A 17,457-nucleotide genomic window follows, 5' to 3' on the forward strand; every position below is an offset into this window, starting at 1 on the left:
CCGGTAGGAGATTGATTAGCCAATAAACGGAAAGTTCTTCTGTTCCGAATAGAGCCCGACTTATCCATTGGAACCCTGCATGATCCTGCATGCCAGGTTAGTGTAATCTTCAGGGACAAGAACTGAAGAAAACTGCCGTACTGAGATTGTCCGCCCGGTGGCGCTTCTGCTCCTTCCGGAAGGGCGTGGTGCGCGGTGCATGCCGGGGCAGCTGACGTCTCGGGACTCCGCAGACAAACCGCCTCCATTATCCGAGCTGGGCTGGAAAAACTGTCGCCGCCTTCCGCCGTTTTGGGCCCGCAAAGGTCTCCCTCAGCTCCCCCGGGCTGCCCCGGACCCACACAGCAGCAGCCATGTTCAAGTGCATCCCTCTGTTCCGTGCCTGTAACAGGCAGGTTGAGTACGTGGACAAACGGCACTGTAATCTTTTGGTGGTTCCCGATGACATCTATCGGTACGCTCGTACTTTGGAAGAGCTTCTCCTGGATGGCAACCAGATCAGAGAACTACCCAGGGTAAGAACACACCCTAACTCTTCTGTATTTACCGTAGAAGCCTCAGATAGGCTACTGTATGGTGTACGTTTTCCACAGAACTCACCGCCCCCCTCCCCCTCACAGCTTGTTCCTGCACCCCCCATAGACTCGGCTTGTATCGACTAACCCACATTTTTTCCCTCCTAAATTTCATACCGTAAATATGCAAATGCAGACCCGCTAAATGTTTCATAAGACGCGAAATCCCTCAGAGAGCCGAGTTATCAGGTAATTTGAGTGATAGATTCCGAGTTCTTAACAAGATTTGGTGCCAATTTTGGGTTATTTACGAGGTAGAAAGTTGGAGGAGAAACCTTGCCCCCCTCCCCACCTTGTTTACACCCGTTTTAGAAAAGTGACTTCCGCTTGAATTCAAAGAAAACAGACAATCAAAAGTACGATGATATTCTTCAAATGGGCGTGATTCCACATCAGTGGGTAAAATTTTGCCTGTATATGGCTTTTTTTCATGAAACACAACAATATTATACCACCTTTTGCTTCCTCTTAGTAAAAGAATCAACAGTAGCTAAATTATTTGTTTTTCTTACAACGCATCGTCTACTGTGTAAACTCATTTATCTGTAGATTGTCTATGTAATCGAACTGGAAGAATAAAACATTGTGCAAGGATTGAAAAGGGAAGAAAAACAAAGGGTCAAAGAAGTTTTGTGTTTCAGTTTATTTTGAAATTTGCTCAATAATGAATGATAGAGAAGAGCAGACTGTGAAATTATAAAATCAATGAGGAAATTCTGAAATTGTTCTGGAGTTTTTATGGTTCTGAGTTTTTTTGGGGTAAAATATCATCATGACTTGGCTTTAGGACTTTTCATCTGACTCATTTGAAGCTAAAAGAAAGAAGGTATGCAAAAAATGCACTACTTCCTTATTGTTAATTCATCTGTAAGGTACATTCCTGTTTTGGGCTTTGTTATACTAGGAAACAATTAGGCTTAGCCACTCTAATTAGCCCAGGGGTAAAAATAGAACAATTGCAGTGTTTTAAACAGGAACATGTCTTTTTCATTAGGGTGGATTTAAATGTTTGTTGCAATGTTATATAAAATATATATAGTTATTCATAAATACAAAAATCGACCAATTTTTAGTCATTCTAAACAGGAAATGCCAATTCCAAAACAACACAACTAATTTTGACTTCATGGGCTATAATTCTTGATTAGTTAAAGGTAACTTATTTTTAGCCACTTTAACGGTCACTAGTTAATCGTTAAAATTTCATCATGGCTAATATTTGATCACTTACATTTGAGACAGTGATGTTTGTTCCCACTGTTAATTTAAAATTAAATGCCATGAACTACTCCATTTTCCCCCAACCACTAAAATTACCAACTGCAATATTATATGGATTTACAGTCAGTATTTGGAATACATTAAAAAAAATGTAGATTTTTTACTATGAATTATTGAATATTATTGACAAATTGTTATGAGCTTATGACCATGATCAACTGGTATCAGCTTCAAAGTGAAAATTTCTGAAAATTGTTGAACGCCTTTTTTATTGCCAACAGACAACCTTTCTGAAGATTGTTGATTTAAGATACAAATTTGCTATAAAAACAGGTTTAACATACATCTTAAATTAAACTGGTCAGATATGTACCACATATATAAATATATTTTGCACATTCAAAGATGAATGAAAGTCTATGTATTGATGTGAACTAAAACGCAGATAATTATTCCATTATGTTCAGGCTATGAATGGAACACTTGTATTGTCAGGTTGACAACAGTGGTATGGGGTTTATAGTGCACAAAGGACCTCTTTCTAATGTATCCAGGTCACTGTGATAAAAATATGTCTCGCTTCAGTACGATGTTAACTTATATTGTTGAACAGTAGTGGACGGAATAATTCGAACATGGAAGCAACAAAAGTTGCAGATGGATTGAATTCATACTTAGAGGACTCTCATAAACTATATATAGGGCTCAAAATACATGCAAATATATGTACATTTTACATCAATGAACGTTAGACATCCAGGTAATAAGATCTAGATATGCAGGGTAACAGTTACTCATGCAACTGGATAGATTTTGGAAACGGTCAGACGTTTCAGGTAGCATCAACTGCCTTTCTGACTGTTAAAGATGCTACCAGAAACGTCTGACCGTTTCCAAAATCTATCCAGTTGCATGAGTAACTGTTACCCTGCATATCTAGATCTTATTACCTGGATGTCTAACGTTCATTGATGTAAAATGTACATATATTTGCATGTATTTTGAGCCCTATATATAGTTTATGAGAGTCCTCTAAGTATGAATTCAATCCATCTGCAACTTTTGTTGCTTCCATGTTCGAATTATTCCGTCCACTACTGTTCAACAATATAAGTTAACATCGTACTGAAGCGAGACATATTTTTATCACAGTGACCTGGATACATTAGAAAGAGGTCCTTTGTGCACTATAAACCCCATACTTTTCCAAAATCTATCCAGTTGCTTGAGTGACAACTACCTTGTGTGTGTGCACTTCATTTTGCAAAACTAAATTTTGCATTATGTCAAACACGGAATGGTATTTGTCTAGTTCCATGGAGGATAACTTTTAAAGATTAAATTTCGGCCCAACAGAGTGAACCCTGATGACCATCACTGACCAGGTCAATATCAATCAATCAATCAATTAATCAATAACTTTTATTAAGCCAGGGTAACCCTATTGGCCGGAGCCGCTTTTTCATAGGTGTCCAATGCCAGGTCACAGGTCAATTCAATTAAGTGTATTCTATGAAGAAAAAACACATTTGCATGGTGGCCTAGTGGTAAGGGTTGTTGACTCAGAACCTGGAGGTACTGAGTTTAAATATGGACAGGTCCCAACGTTGTGTCTGCTAGCCCTTTCCCTCTAATAATAGTGATATTGCTTGAGGCACCTCCTCAAAATCGGGACTCCAGTTTTATATCCCTTCCGAAGACGGGACAGGGGTGTAGCTCCAACTGAAATGTCCTGACCCAGGATTGAACCTGGGGTCTCCCAGTTAGCAATCAATTAGAACCAGGAGCTCAACTGTGACTGTTAGGCTGCTAACAGTTGAGCTACCGGGATATCCATAACATCTAAATGACCTCTGCACGTATGTTACCCACAGAGAGACTGATGTCACCCTCCCCATCACACCCAATCTCATGTTCCGGCCATTTTCATTATTACCTGGTCCATAGATAATGACAGTGATTCCATTTGCCCTTGGAATGGCGCTAGAACAGAGCTGCACTGATAGATAGAAATTTGCACTTGCAGGACTCGAAATCCTTCTATTACTGTTACCCGCATTATTGTGTGTTGTCAGAAATTGTACCTGTGATTTGTAAAAAGAATTTCTGGAAATAAATCTTGGTTTGCTTCTTAGATGATAATTTTTTTAACAACTGTTGTGAGCAGACCACAAAATCATGAAAATCCATGAACTCCTTCTTAAATTGTTCTCTTCTAAAATCTCCAACAAAAAGGCCCCTGCAGTTCCCAATAGTGCTGATAGGATGGCCAAGCCAGTAACACTTCTCCCCCAGGCCAAGAGCTATCTGCCCATATCATGTTTAGAATATGAGACACCAAAACCAGAAGTTCTGCTGCAGTACCCTAGAATCTTGCTAGAGGGTCTATAATCAAACTTGTCCTTCATTTGGGCAACACCTAGTACCCACATGTACGAAATTGACCTAAACTTACAGGTTGCGTATGTGTATTTCTAGCTCTTGAATGATATTGTACACCACATATTGGGAATGATACCACACAGAAGAAACAAATCAAATAGCCGATTGAATGATCGCGTCAATGTAACCAAGCCTACCTTGGTTTTGATGTGTCGCAGATTGAATTTGTGTTCAACAAAAGATAGACGGATTTGTTACCATCGCCCAAGCTGTGACTTGACAATGATTTTGGGCACAGTATTTTGTTTTATAGTATACAAATAGCTACATGAAGCATTTAAAAATCTGTTCAAAGAAAAATATGAAAATGTTTTCTTTTCAGCTTAGAGTGTTTTATTTTAATACACATGTATTTTATTACCTAACTATCAATCATACAGTATCAAACTTTCTTTTTTACAAATTATTACTGGAAGGTTTTAATATCAAAGTTTGTCATATTTCTACTCAGCAATAGTTTAGAAATTGCCCTTTCTACCTGTCAATATAAATACATCAGCTTAAAAGGCTAGATATGGAACAAATTGTGTCCCTAGGAAATTGGCTGGGAACATGCCATGTATCATGGAATTTGGCATTTGGACTTAAAGCTGTAGCCAGAATGAAACAATGTGAATCATGGACCATTGCATACCGGTATGTTTTTACTTAAGTTTACACAGTCACTGGTGAGTTTCATTCTTGGGAAAAAGAAGCTTATGACAGTCATAGATGTCACATATAAACTTCAGCTGTAATGTGATGTAAAAGTTGTGAAAATGTTATGGCAAAAAAATCCTTTACATGTTCCGTGTTGAAATAGCCCTTGAAATAGAGTGGGTAGCTAGGTATGAAGAGCTTTTGCCTTGCTTTGCCTTTAGGCCATGTCAAACTTCAAAGATTTAAATAATTGGTACATACTAGTACTGCTTTCTTTGCTTAGCACTCGGCACCTGTGGACTTACCTCAGGCTCCTGCTGTAGTGCTTGCACAATTGTGTGGCCCAAGGGCTATAGAAATGGAGATGGGCACTGCCCTATATAACAAAGTTGTGGAAACAAAACATGTTGCAATACAATTCTTAATAGATCTGTTTCTTATGATGATGTTTTCTCCCATTAAATGTACTAGTATTGGTTCGTTTTGCCAGTTCATTCTAGTGATGCTGGAGAAGAGTGATGGATGTCACTCAAAACGTCTGGAAGCGATCTCTGAATCTTATCCAGTAGTAGAGATTGATTTGTTTTTGAAAATTCTTGATGTTGTGTTTTTCCTCCCCCAGCCTTTTTTCCGTTTGATGAACCTGCGGAAGTTGAGCATCAGCGACAATGAACTGCTGCGACTCCCCGGCGAGATTTCCAACTTCATGTCACTCATGGAACTGGACTGTTCACGAAACGGTAAGGACCAATTTTAGCACTATCTAAAATCATTTACACCAAGGCTGTCTCCAGGACCTGTCCCTTCGTCCCAGGATAGATATTTAAACCCGGCTGTCCAAAAAAATCCAAACTTCATGAAAATGTAGTCTCAGAAGCTTAAAATGACAGATTTAACAATGAAAATCAACTACTGTAAATGCAGAAATGTTCGCAGTGGTTTTATGTTCGCAGTTTTCGTGGCGACTGTTTCACCGCGAACTTAAAACAACCGCGCACGTTTTCATCCAATGCTGTAGCAGTATGGGACTATAGCGCTGCCGCGAACTTAAAACCATCGCGAACACTCCATTTTCGCATTAGCGTGAAATAAAAACCACACAAACTTAAAAGAATTTACAGTATATGGACAGTATTAGTGGGATGGAAAAAAATTAAAGCTGGAGACAGCCCTTGTTAACACCTAGAGCTGTGTACCTGAACAATTTTAGAGGTACCGGTACACCACTATTCAGGTCTGGACTACAGGTCCAGGATTTAGGTACACAACCAAATTTACACCTTTAAAACCTTTCTATATGCTTGATTTTGCTCATAGCACGTAAATACCGTATGGCATGTGCAGAATCTAAATCTTGATTCTGTGGTGGGAAAATCCATATCAGTTGATCTCCCTGGAATTTCTTGTGGAATGTTACTTCCCAAGTGGTCCAGTATTTGATACCACTCGATTTCCGTCTTCTCAGAGTAGAAACAATAGCATGGCAAAACTTACATCTAGGGGTGGTACAGTATTGTAGTGAGGGTAGGACAACGATTGAAAGAATGATGGCTCTACCTGTTGACCCTTTTTCTTTCAAATCATTCTTTGTCATCTTGTATTATATTTCAATTGCAAAATCAAAGGTTTCAAAATCGAATTTGGTTGCTGTATGCTCAGTGAATGCCTTCTATTGAAAGGGGGTCTAAGATGAGAGACAAGAGAATGTTTTGGCTTTTTCTTTGGGGATGGTTCAATACTGTCTAAGGGAGGGGATAAGAGGATATTTTGGCTTTATCAAGGGATGGTTCAGTGTTGATCAAGGGAGTGATCAGAACATGATATGGCTCTTCAACTTCAAGTATTGTTGAAAGGACAAAATTCTTGTGTTTTTCTGGTCATTTATTGATAAAAGAATTAAAGTGAAACATTGCTCCCATTTATTTAATTAATTAGTAAGTAGTAACGAGTTAACTTCACCCCCAGTTGAAGAATGGTACATCCCGTAGTCCAAACTCTGGAAGATCAATTCTTCCCACATATACCACACACAGTAAACCATGGACCCAAAAGTTGGCAGGAAAGTTTTTAACAGATGACTGTGTACTCAGGAATGTGCCCCAGGACATTAGAGGATTACTGTAAGTCTTGAAATGTTCACGGTGGTCTTATTTGTTTCAGTGACCTTCCACTGTGAATCCATAACACTGAATGTAGGTTTCCAAATTTGTAGAACTGTTTTATTATCTTAACCACGAACTTGAAGTCCTGCAAAAACTTCCATTCCCTTCTACCGGAAAATTACATCCCTGCAAATAAAGATAAATGAATGTACTGTACTACAGTATTGTTAGGGAGGGGGAGGTAAAAGTCATGACTTTTGGCTCAGGAAATCCACATAAAAATCTGAATCAGGAATAGAAGACAAGTACTGCAATTTGTCTGAAGATCAAGGGTGAGAAGGGTCTGATTGTAAAGCCTGTTGTGAAGGAAATTTTGGAACAAATAAATCACTAGCTTTTGGAAATTGAAGGAAAAAGGAGGGTAGATTTTTTTAAATTGTAGGGACTCATTGTATAATAATGTAATACATTTGTAAAGGAATTGAACAAATAGTACAAGAAACAATTTTACTGATTCTTATGGTGAACTGAAATGTACTTAAAATAGTTATATACAAAATCCAGTATCTAAGTTGGTTACGGTATGTCTGAAAAAAATGGAAAACTTTTTGATGGTAAGACATTTTAGGTGACAGAAACTTGAAGTGTTTTTCTCCCTGTTGAACAAAAGATGTAGGCAGGTTTCCAAGAACATGTAGGCATGTTTCCAAGCAGATTGTTGTTGTGGGTGTGTGGGTCACAGTGTAGGCAGGAAGTTATTATTTATATAGGAACTCAAATGTATAGTAATGTACAATAAAAGAATTCAACAAGAAGTACATGAAACTATTATACTGATTTTCAAGGCAAACCCAGATTCTACAAATTTTGTCCTGTAATTAAAACTATGTATTCCAAATCTGGCAGTCTTTGAAACCAAAGTCCATGTATTAACATTGATAGTTATGTCTAAAAATCTTTACAAAGAGTTTTTATGCTTGAAGACATTTTAGATGACGGAAACTTGACAAGATTTACATCCTGTGACATAAAATGTAGGCATGTTTCCAAGTAGAGTGTGTATGTGGGTGGGTGGGTCACAGTGTAGGCGACAAGTTACAACAGAATCTATGGATTCAAGTAATGAAGAAAATAGGAAGGGTTGTTACATTTCAATGGGGAGGTGGGACATGAAGTAATCCTGTGGGTGGATATGGTCAGGCCATGTGAAAATAGTTCTTTTTTCGTGGCATTACATTTTTCTTTTTAAAAGTATAAAGATAACAGTTGTCGTTCAAATTATCTCTTTTTTGTTGTACATGTAATATTTTGTATGGAAATGAATTAACAAATGAAAAGTAGATGATGTAGTATGGCTGTAGTTGTTCACCTAGTGGCACGCAGGGCAGCAAGATTCCTTGTTGTATCTTTAGTTGGGTATATTTTTACAGGGAGGGGTTGGTAACCCTGTATCTACCAGTTTAACATGCTCGAAGCAACTCCTCAAACGTTTGAACACAGGACCCCCCCCCCCCCATGTTACGTCCCTTCCGAAAGATGGGTGCAGCCCCAACCAAGATTTCCTTTCCTTTAAACCGAAGTCTTCCATTTAGCAACTAATTTGAACCAGGAGCTCAACTGTGAGGCTGCTACCAGGCAGTTGAGCTACAGGGACATCCCTAGTATGGCTGTTATGCTGTCTTTCAAATTCAAGCAGAGTTTTGAGATCAAAAGGAAACCTTAATCCCTACAAACTGATTTAGCCCAAGAATCAGTGACTTTTCTACTGTGCCAGTGTTGCAGCATTCGTCACGGCCTTCACCTTTTGCGTTGGGAAAATCACCTGGGGATCCTCAGAGCTGGGAAACACTGAAGTGATTGAGTAGGTGGAATTGAGGAGGGTGTAGCTAGAGGGGGACCTGTGGTTAGGGATAAGCAGGAAGGATCAGAGGGAAAGTGGGGAGATTTTAGGAGCAGTTTCAAGTAAAGAAGATTATGAAAGATTCATCATTTAGTTACCCAGAATGGAAAAGGAAAAGAATGGAGGTTTGCTGCACACCTAAGAAATACTGAGTTACTGAGGGATTTCTTCTAGGATAGTTTTTATACTTTGATAGATTATCCTGTTTTATTACTTTACACCCATGGACTTAATTTGCTTGCAAATGAGAAATGGCATCCCCGCTTCAGCAAACAAGCATTTGTTGCACCATGTTATTTAATGCAAAAATTGGAATTTGCAAGTGAGATTTTATGAACATGTAACTTTGGTAGCAACACTTGTAATCCTAAGCTTCAGGTATATATAAGTCGCAATGCAATTTTGCATGATGTACCGAAATGTTTGCGATGGTTGTAGTTTTACTGTTTTTACAGTGACCTCAAATGCAAAATCATGACACATGATTTTGTGTCTCCATTATATTACTACTTGTTCAACTGTTGTTTAAACTGCCAAAGACTCCTTTCCATTGTACCACAAAATTGAATCCCTGTGAAATAAAAGAATTGACTATTTTATTTTTCTGTACCTATAGATCTACCAGACATCCCAGAAAACATCAAGTTCTGCAAGTCTCTGTCTGTTGTGGACTTCAGTGGAAACCCCATCGCAAAGTAAGTCATGTGACAACGTACTCACAATACACACATACATAGCCTGACAAATCAAGTTATACTTATAGCGCGTCGATGAAGGCTCGACATCCAGGTAATAAGATGCGTAAGTTATTCAAACAACTGGATAGATTTAGGAAAACAATCAGACGTTTCAGGGAGCATCCACTTCTTTTTAGTCACCGACAGAAGGTATACGTAGTGGATGCTACTTGAAAAATGGTCTTTTGAAAAAATCTATCCAGTTCCTGCTTGGGTAACTGCTACCTTGTGCAAGCTTCTTCTAGCAGCCCTTCTACTGGTCAAGGGAGGGGGCCCAATCAGCCTTTAACAGAGAGATTGTATAACACAGGCTACACACATACATGTGTATACAGTATTATGGTTTTATTCCTGTACAAAAGTTGTGATCATACAGCAGGCACATGATGAAAATACCATATAATATAACACTTGGTATTGTGATATGACTGTTTCAAGTAATTTTATGTTTCAATTCTTGGTGTTTTCTATGTATGAAATGTCTGGGTCACCCAGTGATTTTAGTATCATGAACAAGTTAATTTTTCCAGTGATAGCATTTATATTGATAGCGATTTAAAGATTTTTACAATATATGTATCATCTATGCTTCCTTGTAAAACAGTATTTCCGGAATTTGTACTGTTATTTCTAGCATGGTTTTATATAAAACGGTATGGGTAAGGTAAAGTTGGTGTCTTGAATGTGGTCATTGCAAATCATCAATTCCTGAACAGCCAAGAAACAACTGAATCCAAACTGGCATACAGTTGTGTAAATGTATCCACAATGGGGTGTGTACAACTAGAGCTATTTACATAAGAACCAAAACCAATCATGTAACAATACCTAACAAGGTGGTAGGCTTGTGATTTTGCATAAACAACACTTGATAAAGCTTTAGGTAAACAATTGTATTCAAGGCAGGGTTAGAGTAAACAATTAGACGAGGACCTCGTTTGTATGCTGTTCAGGTTGTCGTTTGCATCACAGAAATCAGCACTGTTACAATCAATCCACTCTCAACTATTTTCAGAGTCAAATCAATGAAACTCAAACTCGCTGAAGTAATTTGGTGCAATAACAGCAATTTGTAAAATGTCAAAACAATACAAAGTACCTGAATAAAAGTTAAGAAATGTCAAACACAAACAGGTGTAAGTCATGATATTATAGGGATAGATCTAAACTATTGTAGTCTTTCCACCTTTAATCATTTCAATGATTGTAAAATAATCTATTTTCTATGGTCATACATGTAGAAGCATTTTGATCGTAATTACTTGTAAGGCAGCATTTTATATTGATGGATTTGCTTTTGTGCAAGATGTGATAGAGTTTTAAATTCTCTACACTACGTCCCCCTGTATTTTCCTGTTATTGGTATGGTCCATTACTAGCAGGTGAATGATTGCGGTGGCCCATACCACCTGTAGAGGTAATTGGGGGTCGTTGGGTTGATACTTTTTATGGTTGTCATCTTGCACCTTGTAATGTTTCTCATGTATCAAGACTTTTCCAAGAGCTGAAGTGCTTTGTTAAAAGGTAAGGTCAAATTTTCTGCTGGAACGATGGTTTGGGAAAGACTCATCAAGGGATTGGTTTCACTCACTTTCAGAGGACTGGGGATAAACCATTCAAGCCTAAGACAGGAGGGGGGGGGTTCTAGTATTCCTTAGATAATTATCTCTATGAAAAATGGAGATATTGTTTTGGGTGTGTCTGTGTGTCTGTCTGTCTGTTCTATGGTCTTGTTTGCCTAGAGGATACTTACATCAGGATGAAGTGTTGTTTTTGGCTTGTGTATGCAGTGTTCTCGCCAGGCCTTTTCAGCATAGGGGCCCCCGATGCTGTGATCTGGACCCCCGATGCTGTGATCTGGACCCCGATGCTGTGTTTCAATGAGCATAGGGGTGTTTCTTTCTGGGAAGAACCTTCATAAGTCTAATAAAAAGGTCATATTTGGCTTTAGAATGAGGATGTGACAGAGGAAAAACTTAACTTCACAATATTTATCCTTCAAAATGCAGGAAATAGTGTCTTATTTGGTTATGAATTTCAAAATTTTGTGTGGGAAGATGCCACACTCCCAACCGTTATCATGTCTTTGGCACGCCGCAAGTGACTTGCACCACGCAATTTAGTTGGTCTTCTGTACCTGACCCCTACACTGTGAAAAAATCCTGGTGAGAACACTGGTATGTGTCTATGTTTTTCAGTTTATGTATATTCTACCAGAGGGTGCGTAACATTAGGGGGGGTTGGGGTGTGTCTGTTATTCTGATCCGCCTTGGAAGCACAGTACAGTCAAACCTGCCCAAGAAGACCACACAGGGGACTGATAAAATCTGGTCTGTTTAGGCAGGTGGTCACTGTTGACAGGGCTCTCAAGCAGTTAATGTTTGTGTCAATGGGAAAAAATATCTAAGGGACTACCAAAAAGTGGTCACAATAGCCATCGGTGGATCTTATGTAGAAGTGGTCACTAGCACAGGTTTGACTGTACTGTATATGTAAACGTTGTTAGGATCATGAAAATTTTAAGTGTACCAAAAAAAGGCATCACTGCCTTTCCCCGATGTTCGGTTGCGGACACGTTTTCCCCTCTGTATGGTATTGGTATGCAGGAATCAATAACTTGTTATTTCAGTCGGGTAGCCCAGCGTCTGCCGATAATTTATGTTCGTCCCCAGAGGATTGAGCGCAATCAGTCAAGTCTCTACTGTAGAAGCTTGTTACTCTGTGGTTATATGTTACATGCACATATGTGTGCGTTGAAGATAGAAGAAGAATGAATTATTCAAAAGGCTTCTTAGGTCATGGTTAAACTAGGAATCTTTTGGGAATACTCAAACTTAACTTCCTTTATATGAATGATGAAATGATAATGTATGTAGTGTGGTTTAAAAGTTATGAGAATATGAATTTTGAAGGGTTACATAGTTAGATTATGAATCTGTTTTCTGTATTATCAGTATCTTTGAAAATTTCATCTCTATGAGAACATAAAATGATAGGTTGCACAAGAACAAACTGACAGATTAAAATCAAACAAAAAGAAGTTCAGGGAATAATGACAAGCTGAAAAAGGTTTCTAAATGTGAGCACCCCTACAATCATTTTGGTCCACCCCTATTTTGACATATTTACCAGCCATTCCAACAATCAGGACACACAATATCCACATTCTAATGAGTCTTGATTGTAGAGTCACTGCCATCCTTAACAATCAATAATTCCACAACCATGTCTGCGTGAGTCTTTGTTAGTGAAATTTCTTCCACATTAATGTCCATATCATCAATAAATGTCAATAAATCCGTTATGTTATATGAAGGCATGACTATAACTAGTCTGAATACCAAGGTGCCAAATATAAAACAATTTCTGTCACATTTCTATACGACTGACTGAAATAATTGCCATAATTTCAAATCATCCCCTCATAAGCTTTATGTGTTTCTTATTAATGTATAACTTATTACAATTTGAAGACTTTAACATTTTTTCACTGGGCTGTCTTCCAAAAAATGAGTGGCCATGAATTCAAATGTAGAAAGTCACCCAGGCTTGTGTTGGCATTCAGCGTGAAAAATAAGTTTCATATTTAATCATATAGTAAAGATCCTGTTCGATTATTTCTGTCCCATTGGGCTACTACATGTCAAATATTACACGTCCCTCACTTCAGTTGAAGTCATTCCAACACCATATGGTGATTAGGGCGGTGCCTATCTTTGTTTCTACAGCCCTTGGGCCACACAGTTGTGCAGTCACTATAACAGGGAGCTATTCCACTGGTAGTGATATGTGTTTAATTGCCATACTCTTTCCCATAAGTAGCCTCTACCAGGCTCCGCCGGATGGCTGGAAAAATAGTAAAAATTGGCCGTAATAGAGTGAATAGTGTGCCAAGGGAGTTAGCTACGGAGGGAGTACATTCTGCCATCGACGGAGCCTGTCGGGGCTCGCTATCTCGTTTGATGTCCACTAATCGCTATCTAATAGGTGCGAAGTAGCTAAATAATCCTTTTATTGCTTTCCGACTCGCCCGTGACGGCCCGGACAGGAGCAGCCCACCAGCGAACATGTGGACAGGAAGTGTCAGAGATCACGAAAGTTTGAAGTCATAACGGTCCAGACCAGTGCCCTACATCGTAGTTTAAGCGATATTTTTGTCCTCTGATGTAGTTATCTGTGACAGTTTTTGTACTGCGATGGTAGTCGATCGTACGCGTGTGCGCCGCGTGGGTATAAAGAACCCAGGAATGTTTGGCTACGAGTTTGCGGCAGGGCCCGGCCCGGCTCGGCCCGCAGTGCAGTGGAGAATTCTGTATTCGTCGGACTTCTGACGGGGGCATCGGCCGGTAAAACATTTTGTTTTCAGGCCACACCGTCCTGCCTCAACTAGCCCGAACCGTTTGTTGCCACCATAAGCCTCTAAAATGCGCAGTTTGGCTGAATTCAACAAGGAAAAAATGTCTACCGTATTTCCCCGCTTGTTCGCTGCAGATTAACCACACAGTAACGTAAATCTCTCGTAAACAATAAACATATTACATTTCGTTGCAAAAAAAAATCGACTTTAGACCATTTGTTCAACAAATGAAAATGTTTCTATTATATTTTAGCGAGGAAATACCGAGAATGCAAGCATCTTGATACAGAATATAATTTTTGGTGCGTTTTGCTGCCACCCGCGTGTGACCTTTGTCCCACACACAGCTGGCTTCCTACACACGCCAGGCCGGCCGGGCCACACTGCGCGCTGAGCGATTTACGACCTAAATGATCTTCAGCGCTGAGTTAGTTCCTTTGTACAGATAATCGGGGGATTAATTTGATACCCTTTATAGACAGCGAGCCCCGACAGGCTCCGTCGATGGCAGAATGTACTCCCTCCGTAGCTAACTCCCTTGGCACACTATTCACTCTATTACGGCCAATTTCTACTATTTTTTCAGCCATCCGGCGGAGCCTGGTAGAGGCTACCCATAAGTGCTAAGCAGAGAAAGAATTATGTACCATTTTTCAAGTCTTGGTGTTAAACTGATTCCAACTCACTTATTGAAAAGAAGTTTATTTTTGTGTGCTTGTCCAACTTCTCCTGGACAATGACCAGTGACCAAAATCTTTAAGGAAAACCTTTTGACAGTCTTGGTTCTTCTTCTTCTTGCATTACCACTTCAGTTGGCTACAATTTCCTGCTCCAAAACTCCGCAAATGAATGAATGCTCTTCCTCTGGGGGTCAAAGTTTCCAGATCTTCCTTGGTGCAAGACTTGGGCAGGAGGGGACAGACAAGAATGTGTCTCATGGTCTGTTCCTGCCTCACAGGCTTCGCTGGTACCAGAAACAAAGAATTGCAATGATACTGTAAATGCATTTTTAGTTCGTTTAGTTTTTATCTCGCGGTAAGGAGAAAATGGAGTGTTCACGGTGGTTTGCGTTTGAGACAATAGTAGACAAGGAGGTAGAGACAAGGGGGTAGGAAGGCAAAAATTAGCGGCAAAGAGCTTACCGCGAAAAATGTGAACATAAAACCACCTCAAAAATTTCTGTATTTACAGTAGTTTCATTCCCCTTGGAATATATTTGACAGCATGTGAAAGGTCCCATGAAGGATGTATGGAGCTGTGGTCTGTAATAAAATGATTGAATTAAACATGGTGCATTATTGGCATGGTCAGCACCAGTACTCAGGGAATACTTGGATATTAAACACAGAGTACTGCAATTCTTCTTTCTTTTGCTGTTACTTTATGTTCACTGTTTTCACGGTCACCTCTGTGATTTGAACTTATCATCACCGTGAAAAACCTGTTCACATATCCGTTCTGTAAATCATGAACTTAAAGTTCAGTGAAAATGTCCATTTTCCTTAAACCATGAAATTTTGCTACCGTGAAGATGAAGTGAATTACAGTATTTGAACTAAGGGCCACATCAAGTTTATTCTCTGTTTATCAGACATTTTATTTAAAGTAGAATTTTAGCAATTGTACAAGATGAAAACAGAGGGTTGGGAGTTAAACTTAAACTGTGTACTGATAAACTTGTCACTGGTAAGGTACAGACTTTCATAGCAGGCTTTGTTTTTATGTTGGTTTTTCAGTGTAGCACTTCTTTTAAACCTATGATTATGAACCAATAGATTGAATTTTTGTGGCACAAAGTACTAGACTAAGTGACTAAATTCATGAATGAATTTGATACCACCACCTTTAATTCCATATTTATTGCAACAAAATTGATAAGAATGATCTTGTGTTGTTGTAAATTTTTTCTCTTTTCTTTTATGCACAAGAATTTATGACTGTTATTTGTCCCTGACAATTAGAATAATGCTCATGTTTTGACAATACTGAAGCTGAATTACATGGTACCTGCTTATATTGACAAAAATATAAAAGACGCCATCTGAGGCAATAGACGTCATTGTCCAAATTGATACAAATGTCGCACTTGTTAAATAATTGCCTCAATATTGAGACTAGGGAGTCATTCATACAAAATTTGTCTTTTGCTATAAGTCTGCCTTTGCCGAAGAAGATATTGCGTTGTCAAATAATTGCTTCAATTTTTAGAATAGAGAGTCATTCATACAAATTTGCTGTTTATTTATTGGTTTGACATGAACATGTTGATTTGCTGATTACTGCAAGTCTGTTTATTTCTGGAAGAGAAAGTTGATTTTTTAATTGCGAATGTAAAGAATATATTGAGCCTTCTTTCAAACATTTTGAATTTCATAAGATCAACAAAATTTGAAAAACAATACGTACTACGAATTCATTTAACTTCGAGGTTGTTCAATATTTTTTTTTTCACAGTAAGGCTACATCAAGTAATTTTTATGGATGACGTCCTTTGGAGACACTAAATCTAATGTGAGAGCGCGAAAAATAACAAGAAGGGCCGAAAAAAAAACTTCATTTTCTCTCTACTGCGAAATGAAACGACAGCGAACGTAAATGCATATGCAGTTACTATTTTTTGCACAGCGAGGTGTCCTAGTCATTGAGGGGGAGGGAATTACCACACATTTGCTTGCAAATGTTGTCTAGTGTTCACAGCTCTTGCTGTGTTGTTGATTGAAATACCTTCCCATGTCACTGTAAGGTCACCGCAAGGATGAAGTCTTGTATGGAGACATGGTGTTGTGCCTTACATACTCCACATGTTGTGGATACTTCAGGCTTATAAACTATCCGCCATGTGTGTATAGATTAGTGTCAAAACAACCCAGACTACAGTCAGAGACCTCGAGGTTCACCACTGGTCACTCACACGGTTGCAAACCAGCCAAAGAAAATGTCACTGTAATGTTGTAGCAACATTTTGGGTTGTTTTTAGGGTTAGAAAGCGCCAAAGGAAACCTACCCATTTTCTTTTATGTAACCAAAGAGGTTTAAATTAAAACCTCCTTGATGTATTGTAACTCACTGAGTAAGAATGTGTACCTTTTGCCAGTTTTGGAAAAGGTTAACCAACAAAGGCATCTAAAGCTACATTTTCATATGCAAATTACAGTATGCAAATTGTGTAATCTGCATTCAAATCCTTATGGAAGTATGCAAACTACGTCATGAATGCATCTTGTGTTAGTTGAAAGAATATGACTCTAATTCCCACATACATGTACAGCCTGTAATCTAGAAGGAAACCTGAAATTATAGGGAAGAGAATTTTGAAACCTGCACTTAGGATATTCGAAAAAATCTCAGAATTCCGAGTTATAAATTATTTTTTACAACCATGCTTATGTTGTTTCAACATAGTTTGTAAGCAAAGAGTGCTCATGATCTGTCTTTCAGCATTTCTTTCTTGAATAATTTCCTAGTAGAGGCTGATATGTATCTG

General features: G+C 38.7%; 1 protein-coding gene across 9 annotated transcripts in view; it reads left to right on the forward strand.

Annotated features, from left to right (window-relative positions):
- The first annotated feature begins 189 nt into the window (after positions 1-189).
- LOC136424279 (protein scribble homolog) overlaps positions 190-17,457 on the forward strand; it is an 89,301-nt gene continuing 72,033 nt past the window's right edge. For all 9 annotated transcript variants that reach the window (XM_066412818.1, XM_066412820.1, XM_066412822.1 and 6 more), the window contains exons 1-3: positions 190-515; positions 5,500-5,617; positions 9,496-9,574. In XM_066412818.1, coding sequence (XP_066268915.1) covers positions 354-515; positions 5,500-5,617; positions 9,496-9,574 — 359 coding nt within the window. In that variant the 5' untranslated portion in view covers positions 190-353. The remainder of the gene's footprint in view (positions 516-5,499; positions 5,618-9,495; positions 9,575-17,457) is intronic.

This window comes from Branchiostoma lanceolatum, chromosome 18 (assembly GCF_035083965.1).
Source record: "Branchiostoma lanceolatum isolate klBraLanc5 chromosome 18, klBraLanc5.hap2, whole genome shotgun sequence".
NCBI lineage: Eukaryota > Metazoa > Chordata > Leptocardii > Amphioxiformes > Branchiostomatidae > Branchiostoma > Branchiostoma lanceolatum.